Source organism: Nansenia antarctica, assembly GCF_963989245.1.
Source record: "Nansenia antarctica genome assembly, chromosome: 8".
NCBI lineage: Eukaryota > Metazoa > Chordata > Actinopteri > Argentiniformes > Microstomatidae > Nansenia > Nansenia antarctica.
Window position 1 is genome coordinate 4,113,520 of NC_137678.1, and position 19,259 is coordinate 4,132,778.

Below are 19,259 nucleotides of genomic sequence, written 5' to 3' on the forward strand. Positions count from 1 at the left end.
AAGAAGTGATGCAGGTAATTGATGACTGCGTTGCTACCCTTACTCGATGCCATCCCTTCATCGATGAGGTAGTTCACCTGCTTAGGCATCCCTTCGCAGGAGACACCAAAGAGGCTGCACTTGCGTGGAGTCAGAAAGTACATGGGCCCTGGTTGATGAGGGTCAGTGGGGTAGTGGACCTAAGAAAGAGAGGCAAAAGAGGAAGAGAAGAAAAAGATTAGATGCAGTGAAAAGTAACATCACAGAGGTGTGTGTGTGGGTAAATGAAATTCAATCAACCAAATCAACAGTGTCATAGGATGAAGTTATTCTCACCTGTTGTGCAAAATCTAAACTGTAGTGCATTGTGATTTCCTTGCTTGCTGGTGTGGAGGGGCCAAGAGAGAGCTGCAATTCCTCACAGACCTTCGCACATGCAGCATTCATTTTCTGGTAGAAAGAACGCTCCTTTGCAACACGGTCTAGATGCTGCTCCTGCTTCTTCAGCTTGGCTGATTTCACCACATCCGGCAGATTGGCACTTCGGAACACTTGGTAGTTGTTCCTCTGGCACTCCCAGCACAGATCTGTCCGGGGTTTGGTGCTGGTTATTTCAGGGAGCAATTCCTTCCACAGATTTCGGAAGCCTTGCGTACTAACAACACGTTGCTCTGCAAAAGAAGATTTTATGAGTATGAGATTGGATTGCTCAGTCAATGCTACGTGTTGATTCATGTTCAATGCAATGGCAAAATGTGATGATGTAACAATCATGCTATTATCACATGAATGCCATTCCCATGTGCTTAACATAATTTATTCTATAGTCTCAATGAATGTGCCTTTTTTTAAACAAACCCCCCCATTGTATTGGCAATAGCAACTTCAGGCTCATGAATCTGAATTTGTTAATTGCACATTAGCATGGCTATCACAGTGTATACACAGGGCCTGGCTGTTAACACAGCCATCAGTCAAGTCATTTTAAAAAGTTGTTTTAGCATATTTAACACAATGTAACCTATTTTACATTGTTACATTTCTGTAATCTTGGATTGTAGTCCCACACACACATTTTACATACCAGTTATTTGCAGAGCATCACTGTAGAGACGCCAGACGGAGGTTTTGGTGACATTGGACGGCAGCAGTTTAGCACTGTAGTCCCTGTGTCCAGGGTGTCTGCCAGGTAGAATAATGGCGTGATCTTCAGCGTAGTTTTTGATGAATTTCACGACTCCCTCGATGTCATCTTTTGTGTGTTTTTTCGACATGTCTTTCTCTCGCGTGGCAGAGCACCGTGCTCCTGGTACCATTGGGAAATGGTATGGAGAGTTCGGCTGCTGATCCTGAGCAAAAAAACAACAGAACGTATAAATAATAGACTAATAGCTATAGATAATGTCTGCTAGCTAGCATGGCTAACGCCACGATACATACTAGGTCATTTTAACTACTAACAGTAACAGAACGTATAAATAACAGCACAGTAGAAATAGCTAATGTCTGCTAGCTAGCATGGCTAACGCCACGATACATACTAGGTCATTTTAACTACTAACAGTAACAGAACGTATAAATAACAGCACAGTAGAAATAGGTAATGTCTGCTAGCTAGCATGGCTAACGCCACGATACATACTAGGTCATTTTAACTACTAACAGTAACAGAACGTATACATTTTAAAGAGCTTACCCCAATACGAAGCAGAAGGTGTCACGGCAGACGTTCGTCCCCTGAATGGAGTATGATACCCTGGATAACTTGCGTTTTTTAGGCAGTTTTTTGAGACCTTGAGTCATAACGGAACGATTCATAGACGTCAAGAGAGCACCCATAACCAGCAAGTCTTTGTTCTCTGCATCCAAAGATGCTGTATTCAACCGCGTCTCGTAGATCAGTTCAGAAGACAGTCTTTTGCTGCAAGAGATTCTCGGTCGAGCATTGTCTGTGCGTGTAAGCTTGCATTTGCACTCAAATCGTTTGATTTTGTCCAATTCGGAGTCTTGCTCGGTAAACTCATTTTCAACATTCTCGTCAGACCAATCTTCGGCGAGATCAGCTATCTCAGATCGTGGTTGAAGCGAGTCTTCTTCTTCGCTATCGGAATCCGAGGAGGACAGAGGATCTGAATTGCCTCCGTGCATGTAGTCAGCAATGAACGAGGTCATCAATTCTCCATTGTCGATCCTTGTACCGGCAGCAGAAATTCTGTTGATCTCATCGGCGAGCATTTGCGATTCCATCTTGCATTCAAACACAATACAGCACAATACAGTAAACAGACCAACATTTGGCTTTTTATCCCTCCCCCTCGCCCAGCTATTGGCTACGTCGATTGAGCTCACAGCCATTCACACCGATTGTTGTTGTTAGCTGGGCTCACGTTCCCGCCCCCAAGTTCTCGGGAGCATTCAGGCGAAAAATAAGCTTATTTTGTTGATTAAGTACACGTATTTAACTATCGTAAAACTGCTCGAAAAAATAACGAGTGGGTAGTTCAAAACCTTAACTTGTGTCTGGTGACAAAAAAACGAAATCAGATTTTTTTGGTCAACATTTTTTAACGCAAATTTGAAGCCTTTGCACTTTGCGCCCACATCGCAGTTCGATGACGTTGCGTCACATATGTCTTATTCTGCTAGAATTGGGCTTTATGGTAATAAAATACAATAAAAAAGTGGATTGAAGCATTGGAACAAACCCTCACTCATTGGAAATGTTTTTCCATAGATGGACATAAGATTGTTTTTCAGGTGAGAGTCAAGTCAAAATGACATTATCTGACTGCATTGCCCACAGCAACCCAATATACAATTAGAATGATGTTATAAATTGATATGGATCAATTTATACCTCTTATTAGATTATACATATTCTGGTTGTTATGTTTGCCTTTCGGTGGACAGCAAAAGACGGAGAGAGGAGGATAGAGAGGAAGAGGAGGAGGAGCGAGAGCAGGATGGAGTCAGGAGACCAAAGAGACAGCAAGAACCAGGTGAGAAAGTGGACAGGTAGTCAAGACCACAAGTAGCCTTGAGAACCTATGGTTCTGGTGCAGCACCCTCAGCACCCCCCTTCATTACTTGTAATAGGATGTAATAAACGTTTGACACACATGGCAATACAAAAACATGAATCTTGAATTAGCAAAACATTTTTGCTATTTAAACATGTCAGCATGTCATCACTGACAGATGACAGGTAGATAATGAAAGGTAGTAAAAAAACTGAAAAATTATGTTGCCAGACTTGCAGACTTTTTAACCAGACCCTGTCACATATGTTTGTGTGTGATTGTCAGTGCAAAGAGGGAGAGAGGAGGATGGAGATGACACAGAGAGAGAGAGAGAGAGAGAGAGAGAGAGAGAGAGAGAGAGAGAGAGAGAGAGAGAGAGAGAGAGAGAGAGAGAGAGTGAGAGAGCAAGAGCAGGAAGAACCAGGTGAGAAAGTGGACAGATAGTGAAGTCAAGATTGTTATAGTGTCAAAACAGTAAAACAATTAATAAAAAATAAGTGATGGCTTTGTGGCTCAACAATAAAGTCTATAAATTATCATATTTGTTCTAGTCACATAATTGATATTATGATTTTACAGAGATAACTTGTTCTGTTACTAATCTGTTACACTAATTGTGGGGGGTGAGGAGAAATTAACATTTCACAGCGGGGGGGGGGTGGAGGTGGAGGATCCATGCCACCCTCCCAAGGCAGCAAACCTAGGGGAAACACTGGATCCCACGGTAGTTATTTGGATCAGATTTATCTCCACTTTTGTGGAGCGGCGTTATCAATCCTTGGTTCCAAATATTGGGGAAGATCCCAGAGCTAAGGACAATGTTGAAAAGTTTTAATATAGCCAATTGGAATTTGACGTCTGTGAATTTTAGCATTTCATTTAGGATGCCATCGACACCACAGGCCTTCTTGGTTTCGAGTGAATTTATTTTGTCCTGTACTTCCTTTAGTGTAATTGGAGAGTCTAGCGGGTTCTGGTAGTCTTTTATGGCTGACTCTAAACTTTGTAGTTTATCTTGTATGTGTCTTTGCTGTTTATTTTTCTCTATTGGACCAAAGAGATTGGAGAAGTGATTTACCCATATATCTCCATTTTGGATGGGTAGATCCTCATGTTTTTGTTTATTTAGAGTGTTCCATTTTTCCCAGAATTTGTTTGTTTTTATGGATTCCTCTATAGAGTGTAGCTGGTTTCTAACATGATGGTCCCTTTTTTTCTTTAATGTATTTTTATACAGTTTTAATGTTTCACCATAGTGAAGACGTGTGCTCTGGTTGTCTGGGTCTCTATGTTTCTGGTTTGATAGGTTCCTTAGTTCCTTTCTGAGGTTTTGACACTCGTTGTCGAACCATTTGTCATTGTTGTTATTTCTGGGGGGTTTTCTATTTGAGGCCTTTAGGTCAGATAAGGAGGCTGAAAGGTCAAATATATTATTAAGGTTTTCTACTGCCTTGTTTACACCTTCACTGTTGTATTGAAAGGTTTTTTTCAGGAACTGGTCTAATAGTGATTGAACTTGTTGTTGTCTAATAGCGTTTTGATATGTTTCAACACTACCTTCCTTCCATTTGTAGTATTTTTTAATAGTGTGTAGTTTGGTAGGTTTTACTACTTCATGATTGGGTGTTGAACTGTTCAGGTAGACTGTGGTTTTGCTGTGGTCTGACAGGGGTGTTAATGGGCTGATTGTGAACGCTCTGAGAGACACCAGGCTAAGGTCAGTGATGAAGTAATCTACTGTACTGTTACCCAGAGATGAGCTGTAGGTGTACCTACCATAGGAGTCTCCTCGAAGCCTGTACAGTCCCAGTGAACGACAGAGCTGTAGGAGTTGTGACCCATGTTTGTTTGTTGCCTTGTCGTAGCTGTGTCTGGGGGGGCATATTGGGGAGGGGATGTTACCACCTCCTGGTAGGTGTTTGTCACCCTGTGTGCTGAGAGTGTCAGGTTCTCGTCCTGTCCTGGCGTTGAGGTCTCCACAGACTACAATGTGACCACAGGACTGGAAATGGTTAATTTCCTCCCCTAGGATGGAGAACATGTCATCTTTAAAATATGGGGATTCAATTGGGGGGATGTATGTAGCACACAGGAGGATATTTTTCTCGGTTGAGGTAAGTTCCTTATTTATTTCTAGCCATATGTAGAAAGCTCCTGTTTTGGTGTGATGGAGTGAGAGAGTTCTAATTTGTGCCATATTAGGATACCTCCCGAGTCTCGTCCCTGTCTGATCCCAGGTAGCTTGGTGGATGGTACTACCAGCTCTCTATAGTTGGCGGGACAGCCAGTGGGACCATCTCCTCTATACCATGTCTCCTGTAGGATAAAATTAAAAAAACTCCTGTGTTTGAAATTTCTTTCGTGAAGTCTGGGTTTCTGCTCTTAATGCCAAAGGCAGTCGACCTCAGACCTTGAATGTTCCAGGATGAAATTGTTAAAGATTTGTATTCCATGTTGTTTTTGTTCTAATGGTTTTAGTCCCGGACCATGACTGCGTAGAGCTCACTGAGCATCTGGTGTATGCTCAGGTCGTAGGGTGGGGCTCTGCTAGGTGTAGGTTTTGGGCTTCCTCTGCTCACAGCCTGCGCATATGTGTGGTATGGGGATGGCAGTGGCGGGGTGGGCCTGGCCTGGGGTGCAGCAGGGTGTCTATTTGGTGCAGCCGGGAGACCTCTGGGTGTAGCAGGCTGTCCTCTAGATGTAGCAGGGTGTCCTCTAGATGTAGCAGGGTGTCCTCTAGATGTAGCAGGGTGTCCTCTAGATGCAGCAGGCTGTCCTCTAGATGTAGCAGGGTGTCCTCTAGATGTAGCAGGGTGTCCTCTAGATGTAGCAGGGTGTCCTCTAGATGTAGCAGGGTGTCCACTAGATGTAGCAGGGTGTCCTCTAGATGCAGCAGGGTGTCCTCTAGATGCAGCAGGGTGTCCTCTAGATGTAGCAGGGTGTCCTCTAGATGCACCAGGGTGTTCTCTGGATGCAGCAGGGTGTCCTCTAGATGTAGCAGGGTGTCCTCTAGATGCACCAGGGTGTTCTCTGGATGCAGCAGGGTGTCCTCTAGATGTAGCAGGGTGTCCTCTAGATGCACCAGGGTGTTCTCTGGATGCAGCAGTCTGTCCTCTGGATGCAGCAGGGTGTCCTCCGGATGCAGCAGGGTGTTCTCTGGATGCAGCAGGTCGTCTAGATGATGGTCTGTGTGAGGTGGTGGTCTGATGGTCTCTGTTGCTCCTGTAGGATGTGTTCGGTCTGCGGTCTAGTGTGACGTCCTTCAGGGTCTTTGCAAAAATGGGGACTGTTGCCTTGAAGATGTGCACTTGGTCATATAAACTGTACTCGTCCAGGGTGGGGTGGGCCGCCAAGTATACATTTTGCTTCATTGCACACTCTCTGGATATTTCAGCGTTTATGTTTTTGATGAAGGCTGGGTGGAAGTCCCACCTGGGTAGCAGGGTAGAGATGACTACCTTCCCGTTCCTCTTCTTGGTTGAAAATGGCTTGGGCCTCCATTATGACATCAGAGTTATCAGTTGCCTTTTTTGAACAAGCTAATGTTAAACTAGCACTTAGCTCTTTAGCTCCTCTTGGTTCAGATTTGTATCACGGCCCCACGAGAGTCCCTGGTCACCCCCAAAGGTCCCACCGTCTCAGAACCCGCCTCTGTAGCTAGTCAACCACGAGCAACCAGACGCTCTGCGATCTGATCAAAAAATCCAGGTGATGATGTCACCTGTCTCTCTCCGGTCTCTCTCTCTCTCTGCAGTGCGTATCTCTGGCCTGGAGGAGGAGGTGCGGCAGGTGAGACAGGTTCTGTCCAAGGCGGAGACGGAGAAGCGGCAACTCCAGGAGAAGCTGACTGACCTGGAGAAGGTAAACCACATGGATGATTTTTATTTTCCTTTCCGTTCAGCCTTTAGTCATTTAGCAGATGCCTTCGTCTTGACCAGTGGTTCTCAACCTTTTTTGGGCCAGCACCCCCCTGTCCATTATCCAGGTCTCTTACCGCCCCCCATCAAAAAAAAGTAGGCTTATTTTCTTCCCTGAATATTATCGTTGACTAATATTCTGTCTTATATCATTTAAAAAGCATGTCAATGAATGCCAAATAATAGATTTGATTTAACTGGGCAGTTGGAATATCATTATCATTAGTTTACTAGAGAGCAGAAAAGCGAATGTGAATGTGAATAAAAATGCTGTTTCTGAGTGTTGAACAAACTTAGACAAGATCAGAGAATACAAACAGACTGCTAGGAACACGTCCGGTGCAGAACAAACAGTAGGCTACAAAACTGTACATTACCACTAACATTGTTAGTTTTTTAAGTGTGCTGGTGTTGCATTTCGCCAAATTGCTGTTTTATGATGCTAATATTTATTCTTTTTTTATTGGACTTTGGGGCGGTGGTGTCACAATATGGCGGCAAACGCTAGGGGGCTATTTATTTTAATATTTATTAGTATTCTAAGGTATTATTTTCATAAACTGACCACTTAGTTCGAATTTCTCATATCAAAACATATCAAACCTTAACAAAGTTCCAAAGTTCAGAGCTCTGCGCTCTGGGAGCGCTCAGAGATGGGCGCTCTGACTGAAAACACGGTTTTGTCCGAGCGAACTGACCGTTCGTGCATTTACAAACGTACCCGTAATAACACTGCTGACAGCTGATCAATCGCAAGTAGAGTAGTGGTTTCCTATAGCAACAAAAGACGCTGCAGCTGTTCGGAGTGCTTATGTGTTCGTTTCCAGGACATCACAAGAGGACCAACATATCACAAAAAGCGATCGTATATTTTAGTTTGTGAACGTTAAGACGAACACATCGCAATGCTAACCTCAGAATGGCACTAGGGATAACATCCACAACAACACTTAACAGTAATACATTTATGTAATATACTGTGATGAACCTGCGAGGGGAGGGGACATTCGTAGCTGATTTCTCTAGGTTCGATTATTGGTAAGCGAGAGAGCCCTTTCCGGACTACGATCGCTTTTTTGAGATAGGTTGTTCCTGCTGTGATGTTCTGGTATGGTGGTATGGTATTAGCACTAATTGTAACTAAATTAAATAAGCTGTATTGAAAGGAAGCGAACAAAGTGAATGCGTAAGCGCGGAGGGTAGTGTGTATACGCGGGGAGGGAGTATTTGGCACGACAGGCTTACGTCACCGGCGGGGACATGGACTGTCAAAACTAAAATAAGAAATGTTCTCTCTGGCTTATAGCCAACAATTACAATGAGCCCACAAACTGAAACATATGTCACTCAAGCATAGCCTACAAGGAAAACACTCATAGAAGTTGGGCATTGAAAGTTGGCTTGTGCTAGCATTAGCTATGGTGCATCCATGGTCAACAATACGTTACAGATGGGATGAACCGGGTTTCTTTCTATTGTAGACTAGCATAGTATTGCAATTTCTGCACTGTACATGAACTGTCAAGATCCTTCTACAATGCAGCTTACCCAGACACATTGGAAACTATCAAAAGCTCTGCCTTTGCTAGCTGAGTTTTTAGCTTCATCTTCTTGATGACACTCACTTTTATTTTTTTGGGCGCTGCGCTACGTGTGTCTGCGTCACAGAGCCCGGCCAAGTTCAGAGCACTGCGCTCTGGGAGCGCTCAGAGATGGGTGCTCTGACTGAAAACACGGTTTGTCCGAGCGAAATGACCGTTCGTGCATTTACGAACGTACCCGTAATAACACTGCTGACAGCTGTTTTTCATGAGAAAAATACTTAATGCGCGAACGACCCCCAAGAACACCTCAACGTCCCCCTTTTAAAAATATATGTTCCAGCGCCCCCCGATGTTGTCTGAACGCCCCCGTTGAGAAACGATGGTCTAGACCAGGGGTCGGCAATAGGCGGCCCGCGGGCCATTGCTGGCCCATCACCAATAATATTTGGCCCAGCAGAATATTTGGAGAATCCACTTTCTTTTTTTTTTTTTTTTTTTTTTTTTACAATATCCGACCGACAGTCCCACATATAGCGCCTATAATGTCCGAATAGAGAATCTACCTCCACCTGAATAATGCTTATTGTACTTTTATCCATGTTGAGAGTGAATGACACAGGGACAGACAATCAGGCAGCGGGGTGCACCGAAGCGCACTGACGCTGAACCCCTCATAGTGAATCATAAGTAGGTGGACAACGTGTAGTGCTGAAATAGCCGTGTGTGGTTTGAAAAAAATAACACCAGCTCAGTAAATAATTCAAACGTAATGTTTACGTATATGTGACTGCAACACACATATGAACAGTAACAAAGCAAATTCAGTTTAATATTCTGTAAAACATTGACAACAAAATCGGTGAAAAAAAGAAAAGAAAGAAAAGTAATCCGCTTATGCGAGGGGTGGTGGTGCATAGGCCTATGCTCCTGAAACGACAGAGCAAACACGCTATTAGGGATAATAATTACAATGAGCCATTCATTCAAAATATACAAAATACAATTAGGTTATTAAATACAATAACGACAGGCTTGGTACTCACTTAATGTGAAAAGTGGCATCTCCCATCGGTCAGTATTTGCTTGATATCTGGTTATATGGACGTCACTTTAATCCGCAGGCAGTTCTCAAGTTTTTTTTTGCATCAATCGATTCCTCTCGTGCGTCTTTATCACATTCATTGAGGAAAGGGACGACTCGCATGTATAGAAAGGGAACATTGTGAGCACGGAAGATGTGAGTCTCACAACGGCTTTGCGTTGATGAAACCAGGTAGGATGAACATTATAGTTCGCTGTCCATTCCTCTTTAAATGCCCTGTTTTCACCGTCAACTTTCCTCTTTACACCTTTGGAGAGTGACATGATGTTTCTCTTGCTAGTTAGCAGGTTAAATGTTTAGCTAACTTCACCCGGCACGCAAACAACCAATCCAATAATAATGTGACCTTGTCTGGGAGGAGGGGGGAATCATTCAGAATGAAAGTATGTTAAATAATTATTAGAATAAGCTAGGCTGCGCTACATCGTCAGTCCACACATTTATTATTCAAAACTATGGAAAAGGGTGAAACTACGTTTCAACGTTGTTGAGAATCACAACACAAACTTGCTAGTCAAGCCAAAATACTGCAACGTAATGGATTGGACTGCTACCTAGTTAACTACAACACTACTTTACATTGTTACCTAGTTAACTACAACACTACTTTACATTGTTACCTAGTTAACTACAACACTACTTTACATTGTTACCTAGTTAACTACAACACTACTTTACATTGTTACCTAGTTAACTACAACACTACTTTACATTGTTACCTAGTTAACTAGAACACTACTTTACATTGTTACCTAGTTAACTACAACACTACTTTACATTGTTACCTAGTTAACTACAACACTACTTTACATTGTTACCTAGTTAACTACAACACTACTTTACATTGTTACCTAGTTAACTAGAACACTACTTTACATTGTTACCTAGTTAACTACAACACTACTTTACATTGTTACCTAGTTAACTACAACACTACTTTACATTGTTAGCAGGCTCACAAAACAAGCTGTGTTAGTTGACTAGCGATGTGTACATTTTTCGAAAGAAAAGTCAAAGCATTAGAATGTGTCACATTTTTTAACAATCAATTACTTATGAATGAATTAATGGAATGAATGAATGGTCTTTATTGTCATTGCTACAGTACAGGTACCAAACAACGAAATTTAGGAGGGGTGGCTCCCCTGGTGTTAGGAGAAAAAAAAAAAAAAAAAAAAAAAAAAGTTCGGGCCCGCCATCTAGTGGCTCAAAAAAAATTTGGCCCGAGGCCAAACCTAATTGCCGACCCCTGGTCTAGACGGACTGACTCAGTCATTGTTTACTCAAACGATGCTGAACAACACTTAATCAGCCATGAGGGGTCATTTGACCCCTGTGAGAAAAGGAAAATGTTCTATCTTTGCACTCAATCAAATTTTAGGACCCTCCTTTCATGACTTGTGTGCGTTCTACCACCCAGTATCCTTACATTTTCAAAATCACATCAGGATAAGCTAGTATGAAGCTATTTTGCCGTTTTTCTGTGTAGGAAGCAGGCTAATTTACAAGCGGCCAACTAGTGGTCGTTGTGTGTAAATAGTAGCTTGAGCATTGTAAAGAGGGGGTCATTTGACCACAGTGGCGGCTCTTTTAGTAGATAAAAAGGCACGTCTGTTCTAGTGTTAACCCCCTTTTGTACTCTTCTACCTTACTGTTGCATCTTGTCTCGCCCTCCTTTAAACATCATCTTATCCTCTCGCTCCTCCTTTCCCTCGCGTCGACACGTTTCGTTCCTCTTTTTTTCCCCGCTCGTACCCTCTCTCGTTCTTACCGTCTTTTGTTCCCGTCCTTCTTTCCCCCCCCCCCACCTTTCTTTTTGTTCACCCTCTCTCTTCTCTCTCTCCGTCGCCCCCTGCAGGAGAAGAACAACAAGGAGATCGACATGACCTACAAGCTGAAGGTGCTGCAGCAGGGCGTGGAGCAGGAGGAGGCGGCCCACAAGGCCACCAAGGCCCGGCTCGCTGACAAGAGCAAGATCTCCGAGTCCATCGAGGGCGCGAAGTCGGAGGTCATGAAGGGTATGCTCTGCCCTGCTTCCAACCCCTTTGATTTTTCCTTCTTCCCCTCTGGGTGGCCGTGGCGCAGGAGGTAGAGCTGCCATCTAATGATCGCAAGGTCGGCAGATCGGCGGTTTGAGCCCCGAAGTGTCCTTGGGCAAGACACTGAACCCCAAATTGCTCCTAGTGAGCGGGGGCTGGCGCCTTGCATGGCAGCTTGCCTACCTCGCCATTGGTGTGTGAATGTGTGTGTGAATGGGTGAATGAGAGGCCGTTGTAAAGCGCTTTGGATAAAGGCGCTATATAAGTGTAGTTACCCTTTACCCTCTCTCTCCAGCCCACTTGCCACTGCCCCATCTCTATGAGGACGTTAGTGGTAACTCTGCTCAGTCAGGCCCCCCCCCCCACATGCTTACATAACCTCTTCCACCGTAGGTTGAAGGAGCCGTCTCTTTAGGCTTTTGTTGTTGTTGCTGCTGTTGTCAGATCTTCTATATGTGGATTTAAATCTGTCATGACAATCTGTAAAATTGATAAATGCTACTAATTGACTTTCTAATAGCCAGCTCACCCCTCCCTCTCTCCCTCACCCCTCTCTCCCTCACCGCTCCCTCACCCTTCACCCCTCATCCCTCCCCTCCCTCTCTCCCTCACCCCTCCCCTCCCTCTCTCCCTCACCCCTCATCCCTCTCTCCCTCCCCTCCCTCTCTCCCTCCCCTCCCTCACCCCTCACCCCTCATCCCTCTCTCCCTCCCCTCCCTCACCCCTCATCCCTCTCTCCCTCCCCTCCCTCTCTCCCTCACCCCTCCTCCCTCACCGCTCCCTCACCCCTCACCCCTCATCCCTCTCTCCCTACCCTCCCTCTCTCCCTTACCCCCCTCTCTCCCTCCCCTCCCTCTCTCCCTCACCCCTCATCCCTCTCTCCCTCACCCCTCCTCTCTCCCTCCCTCCCTCCCCTCAGAGGTGGAGCAGAAGTTGCAGGAGGAGCGGGCGTCCAAGGCGCAGGTGGAGAACCGCATGCTGGAGCTGGAGAAACGCAGCAGCATGCTGGACTGCGACTACAAACAGGCCCTGCAGAAGCTGGAGGAACTCCGCCGCCACAAGGAGAGGCTCACTGAAGAGGTGTGTGTGTGTGTGTGTGTGTGTGTGTGTGTGTGTGTGTCTGTCTGTCTGTCTGTGTGTGGGGGTGTGTGTGTGTGTGTGTGTGTGTGTGTGGGGGGGGGGGGGTGTGTGTGGGGGTGTGTGTGTGTCTGTGTGTGTGTGTGTGTGTGTGTGTGGGGGGGTGTGTGTGTGGGGGTGTGTGTGTGTGTGTGTGTCTGTGTCTGTGTGTGTCTGTGTCTGTGTCTGTGTCTGTGTCTGTGTCTGTGTCTGTGTCTGTGTCTGTGTCTGTGTCTGTGTCTGTGTCTGTGTCTGTGAGTGTGCGTGTGTGTTAATACTAACTGGTACAGATGCAGCCACCTAATCTGCCATGATGGAACATTAACAACTACACAAGATTTGACGTTTTCATTTTGGTCCATAAAGAGCAGAGTAGCTATGAACCTTCTCACAGCTTTATGTGAACGATCTCCTCTGATCTCCTCTGATCACATTCATCTGTCTGGTCTGTCCTGAATGTACCAGATCATGGAAGCGCGAGGCAGAGATACAGTTATGGATTTGCCTACGGGCAGCTTTAGACGGCGTAGTCAAAAAAGAACTTAACTGAACTGCCAACTTTCACCTCTGTTGTCTTCATTTTATGAGAGAGCCTTATGTCTAAAAGCCATGGAAGAATCAGTCTGTTTTAACTTGTAAACTGTTTGGTTTTAATGTCCATTGGTAAAAGTGCATAGTCCTCCACAGACAGGTGAAGGAGGGAGGTTCTATAAAAGGTTTTGCTACCTAGCGGAATTTCCATAGCAGAAACAATAACAAGTGTTTGTTAGCGTTACCTTAGTGATCCACCTAACTTAAAAGCTATACAGTGTCATAAAAAGCGAGCCACTCCTACCCATCGATGATACCTCTGCAGAATGACTTTTGGACCATCCCTGTCATTCATTAAACATTTCCCCTTTCTCCAGGTGAAGAACCTGACCCTGAGGATCGAGCAGGAGATCCAGAAGCGAAGTCTGACCCAGAACGACCTGAAGGCCCAGAACCAGCAGCTCAACACCCTGCGGACCTCAGAGAAACAGCTGAAGCAGGAGGCCAACCACCTGTTGGACATGAAACGCAGTCTGGAGAAACAGAATCAGGAACTGCGCAAGTAAGTAGTGGGGTCATGAGTTCTAATCCCACCTGGGAACACCTATGACCTCCCCCGTGGCCTGTTTCACCAGACCCTGTCACATGTTCCCATCTCTGCCTGTACTGGGTAGAAATGAATCAGTTATTCAATTATTCGCTACGATTTGAATTCCAACCTCAGATGTCTGTGTTTCTATGTCTTATGTATTTCAACCCTTTGTGTTGAATGCTTTGTTGGGGATTACAGGACACACACACACACACACACACACACACACACACAGAGTTCTCCAGTCATGACTGATGGAACAGTGAAGAATGAAGGTTTCTCTGTGTTTGTGTGCAGAGAGAGGCAGGACTCTGACGGCCAGATGAAGGAGCTCCAGGACCAGCTGGAGACTGAGCAGTACTTCTCTGTACGTCTGCTCTCCTTACATCATCATGTTTGTCCTTTCAGGGGTTGTGTTTGATTCAGAAATGTGGAATTGTCTTCAATTCAAATCATGAACTGAAGTTCAAGTTTAATCCTTAATTAGTTTGTCAGCCACATGGCTTGCCAACCCACTTTGTTTTTTGGTATACAATTGGACCGAGACACTCTTGAATTCATAATCAGAGCTTTTGGATGCAAGGACATGGTACTGGAATTATAGTTTTAATCAAGACATTGGGTTTTTATTTTGTGTTATACTAAGGTTGTACTAGTTGTACTACCCTCATTAGGCATTTAAAAGTGATATTCTTTTGTCATGAATTGAAATTGAGCGGCAGAACAAATCCCAGAATGAGCCTTTAAATGATAACTTCACTTTAAACACTTTAAACATTGTAATGGCTCATATGAACAAGAACGTAAAGACAGCACAACGTCTATGTGGAGTCTGTGCTTCTGCATTCAGCCAGTAATGTTGTGTTAATGTGCTTTGTGTTACATTATTGAGAGTGTGTAAGTGTGTTGATAGTTGTCCTGGTCGTGGTGTTGCAGACACTGTATAAGACGCAGGTGATAGTTGTCCTGGTCGTGGTGTTGCAGACACTGTATAAGACGCAGGTGATAGTTGTCCTGGTTGTGGTGTTGCAGACGCTGTATAAGACGCAGGTGATAGTTGTCCTGGTTGTGGTGTTGTAGACACTGTATAAGACGCAGGTGATAGTTGTCCTGGTTGTGGTGTTGCAGACACTGTATAAGACGCAGGTGATAGTTGTCCTGGTTGTGGTGTTGTAGACACTGTATAAGACGCAGGTGATAGTTGTCCTGGTTGTGGTGTTGCAGACGCTGTATAAGACGCAGGTGATAGTTGTCCTGGTTGTGGTGTTGTAGACACTGTATAAGACGCAGGTGATAGTTGTCCTGGTTGTGGTGTTGCAGACGCTGTATAAGACGCAGGTGATAGTTGTCCTGGTCGTGGTGTTGCAGACACTGTATAAGACGCAGGTGATAGTTGTCCTGGTCGTGGTGTTGCAGACGCTGTATAAGACGCAGGTGATAGTTGTCCTGGTCGTGGTGTTGCAGACGCTGTATAAGACGCAGGTGATAGTTGTCCTGGTCGTGGTGTTGCAGACGCTGTATAAGACGCAGGTGATAGTTGTCCTGGTCGTGGTGTTGCAGACGCTGTATAAGACGCAGGTGATAGTTGTCCTGGTCGTGGTGTTGCAGACGCTGTATAAGACGCAGGTGATAGTTGTCCTGGTTGTGGTGTTGTAGACACTGTATAAGACGCAGGTGATAGTTGTCCTGGTCGTGGTGTTGCAGACGCTGTATAAGACGCAGGTGATAGTTGTCCTGGTTGTGGTGTTGTAGACACTGTATAAGACACAGGTGATAGTTGTCCTGGTTGTGGTGTTGCAGACGCTGTATAAGACGCAGGTGATAGTTGTCCTGGTTGTGGTGTTGTAGACACTGTATAAGACGCAGGTGATAGTTGTCCTGGTCGTGGTGTTGCAGACGCTGTATAAGACGCAGGTGATAGTTGTCCTGGTTGTGGTGTTGTAGACACTGTATAAGACACAGGTGATAGTTTTCCTGGTTGTGGTGTTGCAGACGCTGTATAAGACGCAGGTGCGCGAGCTGAAGGAGGAGTGTGAGGAGAAGAACAAGCTGTACAAGGACATGCAGCAGTCACTCCAGGAGCTGCAGGAGGAGAGGTGGGTCTGGGGTTGAGTTGTTGTTTGTTTTCTCTTTCTTTACGTCAGCTCGATGTAGCATGCGTACTGCAATGGACATAATGGAATAGTCCCCAAACTGCAAAACTTAAGATATGTATGTTATAGTATATGTGGGAAAACTAGCGTTAGGGTTATGTGCTAGGGTGCTAGGGTTAGGGTTAAGGTTAGACATGCCAGCATATACCAAGTCACCCTAGCACCTAACCCTAACCCTAGTTTTCCCACATGTACCGTAACATGTATATAGCTTAATCCCCCCCAATCCCCCCAACTGATCTGATTGGCCCATGTTGACCCACTTGACCCCCACAGGGACTCCCTGGCGGCCCAGCTGGAGATCACGCTGACCAAGGCGGACTCGGAGCAGCTGGCCCGGTCCATCGCGGAGGAGCAGTACTCTGACCTGGAGAAGGAGAAGATCATGAAGGAGCTGGAGCTGAAGGAGATGATGGCCCGACACAGGCAGGAGCTGGGCGACAAGGACGTCACCATCGGCTCGGTGAGTGGACAGGCGCTAGGGATGGGGGTGAGTGGACAGGGGATAGGGATAGGGGTGAGTGGACAGGGGCTAGGGATAGGGGTGAGTGGACAGGGGATAGGGGTGAGTGGACAGGGGCTAGGGATGGGGGTGAGTGGACAGGCGCTAGGGATGGGGGTGAGTGGACAGGGGATAGGGATAGGGGTGAGTGGACAGGGGATAGGGATAGGGGTGAGTGGACAGGGGCTAGGGATGGGGGTGAGTGGACAGGGGATAGGGATAGGGGTGAGTGGACAGGGGATAGGGATAGGGGTGAGTGGATAGGGGCTAGGGATAGGGGTGAGTGGACAGGCACTAGGGATGGGGGTGAGTGGACAGGGGATAGGGATAGGGGTGAGTGGACAGGGGATAGGGATAGGGGTGAGTGGACAGGGGCTAGGGATAGGGGTGAGTGGACAGGGGATAGGGGTGAGTGGACAGGGGATAGGGATAGGGGTGAGTGGACAGGGGATAGGGGTGAGTGGACAGGGGATAGGGGTGAGTGGACAGGGGCTAGGGATAGGGGTGAGTGGACAGGGGATAGGGATAGGGGTGAGTGGACAGGGGCTAGGGATAGGGGTGAGTGGACAGGGGATAGGGATAGGGGTGAGTGGACAGGGGATAGGGATAGGGGTGAGTGGACAGGGGATAGGGGTGAGTGGACAGGGGATAGGGATAGGGGTGAGTGGACAGGGGATAGGGATAGGGGTGAGTGGACAGGGGATAGGGATAGGGGTGAGTGGACAGGGGCTAGGGATAGGGGTGAGTGGACAGGGGATAGGGGTGAGTGGACAGGGGATAGGGGTGAGTGGACAGGGGATAGGGGTGAGTGGACAGGGGATAGGGATAGGGATAGGGGTGAGTGGACAGGGGATAGGGGTGAGTGGACAGGGGATAGGGGTGAGTGGACAGGGGCTGAGCTGCGTTCACACAGAGTTAGTTTAGATTTGGAGATCTAGAAGGCAAAACCTGATGAACAGAATGGAAAACGACATTTTCACATTTTGTATGTTTCAATGATAAGGCCCTTTATGAGTGTAAAGAGTATTTGGTGGATTATGTTCCTATGTAGTTGGAGGAATCCAACAGAACTCTGACTGGTGACGTGGCCAACCTCGCCAACGAGAAGGAGGAGCTGAACAACAGACTGAAGGACACGCATGAAGGTAAACTGTTCCTTATTTCAATTTATTTCCTTTTTTTGGTTTTAATCGCCCCGGATTTGGATAGCAAGAGAACATCTCCATAACTATGAACTGCAACGATGTGATTGCTCTCACAGTTAACTACAGTTCAATTAGTGACGCATTTCTTTCCAAAGTACTATTGTCATGTGTACTGGGATACAGGGGTACGGACTGGTTTTACTAGATGGACAATTGTGGTATTGAAAAGAAAGGCTTGACTTTACAACTGTACATGAGCAGGGCTGTTTACAACTGTACATGAGCAGGGCTGTCTGGTCTGTTGTGTTCAGAGCTGCAGACATCGAAGGACGACGAGCAGCAGATGAGCCAGATGAAGATCACGTTTGAGAAGCAGCTGCAGTCAGAGAGAACGCTGAAGACCCAGGTACGTCTCTGCTGGGAGGGTTAGACCCAGGTACGTCTCTGCTGGGAGGGTTAGACCCAGGTACGTCTGCTGGGTGTTTTAGACCCAGGTACGTCTGCTGGGTGTTTTAGACCCAGGTACGTCTGCTGGGTGTTTTAGACCCAGGTACGTCTGCTGGGTGTTTTAGACCCAGGTACGTCTGCTGGGAAGGTTAGACCCAGGTACGTCTCTGCTGGGAGGGTTAGACCCAGGTACGTCTGCTGGGAGGGTTAGACCCAGGTACGTCTGCTGGGAGGGTTAGACCCAGGTACGTCTGCTGGGAGGGTTAGACCCAGGTACGTCTGCTGGGAGGGAAGGATAGTTTAGACATGTTTCCCTGATTTAACCTGACTGTGTTGTAATATTAGTTAACTTATTAGTCAAAAGTTTTTTCTACATTACACTCAGTACTCTTAATTATAGGGTCATTACAAGTGTGTGTGTGTGTGTGTGTGTGTGTGTGTGTGTGTGTACGAACGTGTGTTTTAGGCTGTGAACAAGCTGGCAGAGATCATGAACAGGAAAGAGATGCGTGGCGGAGGCAGTCGTCGTGGTAACGACACGGATGTGCGACGGAAGGAGAAAGAGAACAGGAAGTTGCAGCTGGAGCTGCGGTCGGAGAAGGAGAAGCTTAACAGCACCATCATCAAGTACCAGAGGGAGATCAACGACATGCAGGCGGTCAGCACCACCACCTTACACCAACCCTAACCCTAACTCTAACCCTAACCACCACCTTACACTAACCCTAACCACCACCTTACAATCAGGGCTAAACTACACCCAAAACCTCAACCTAACCCTAACCACCACATTACACTAAGGGCTAAACTACAACTGTCAGAACCACCACCTCACACTAACTGTCACAACCACAACCTTACACTAAGGGCTAAACCACAACTGTCACAACCACAACCACCACCTCACACTAACTGTCACAACCACAACCTTACACTAACAGTAACACAACCACGACCACACACTAACCGTCAACCACAACCACTTCAATAACAGCATCGTCAAGTTCCGAGGGAGGTCGACGGTATGCAATGTGGTCATCAACACAACCAACGACACCTGACCCTAACCGTTTCAACAACAGCGGCCGTCGACGTGCCAGCGATCAATAACATGCCGACAAACAACGTCAACAGGGGCCGCAGACGGAAAAACTATGGATGACTAAAAGAAT

General features: G+C 46.2%; 1 protein-coding gene across 1 annotated transcript in view; it reads left to right on the forward strand.

Moving 5' to 3' along the window:
- Positions 1-1,251: 1,251 nt before the first annotated feature.
- The window catches only part of LOC308163767 (rho-associated protein kinase 2-like), a gene marked incomplete at both ends in the record, with an annotated part of 46,478 nt that continues 28,470 nt past the window's right edge, over positions 1,252-19,259 (forward strand). The window contains 11 exons of the mRNA XM_080537955.1: positions 1,252-1,288; positions 6,754-6,860; positions 11,421-11,580; positions 12,521-12,681; positions 13,626-13,810; positions 14,138-14,207; positions 15,833-15,936; positions 16,270-16,456; positions 17,547-17,640; positions 17,952-18,046; positions 18,554-18,745. Of these exons, the coding sequence (XP_080394081.1) occupies positions 1,252-1,288; positions 6,754-6,860; positions 11,421-11,580; positions 12,521-12,681; positions 13,626-13,810; positions 14,138-14,207; positions 15,833-15,936; positions 16,270-16,456; positions 17,547-17,640; positions 17,952-18,046; positions 18,554-18,745 (1,392 nt within the window). The remainder of the gene's footprint in view (positions 1,289-6,753; positions 6,861-11,420; positions 11,581-12,520; positions 12,682-13,625; positions 13,811-14,137; positions 14,208-15,832; positions 15,937-16,269; positions 16,457-17,546; positions 17,641-17,951; positions 18,047-18,553; positions 18,746-19,259) is intronic.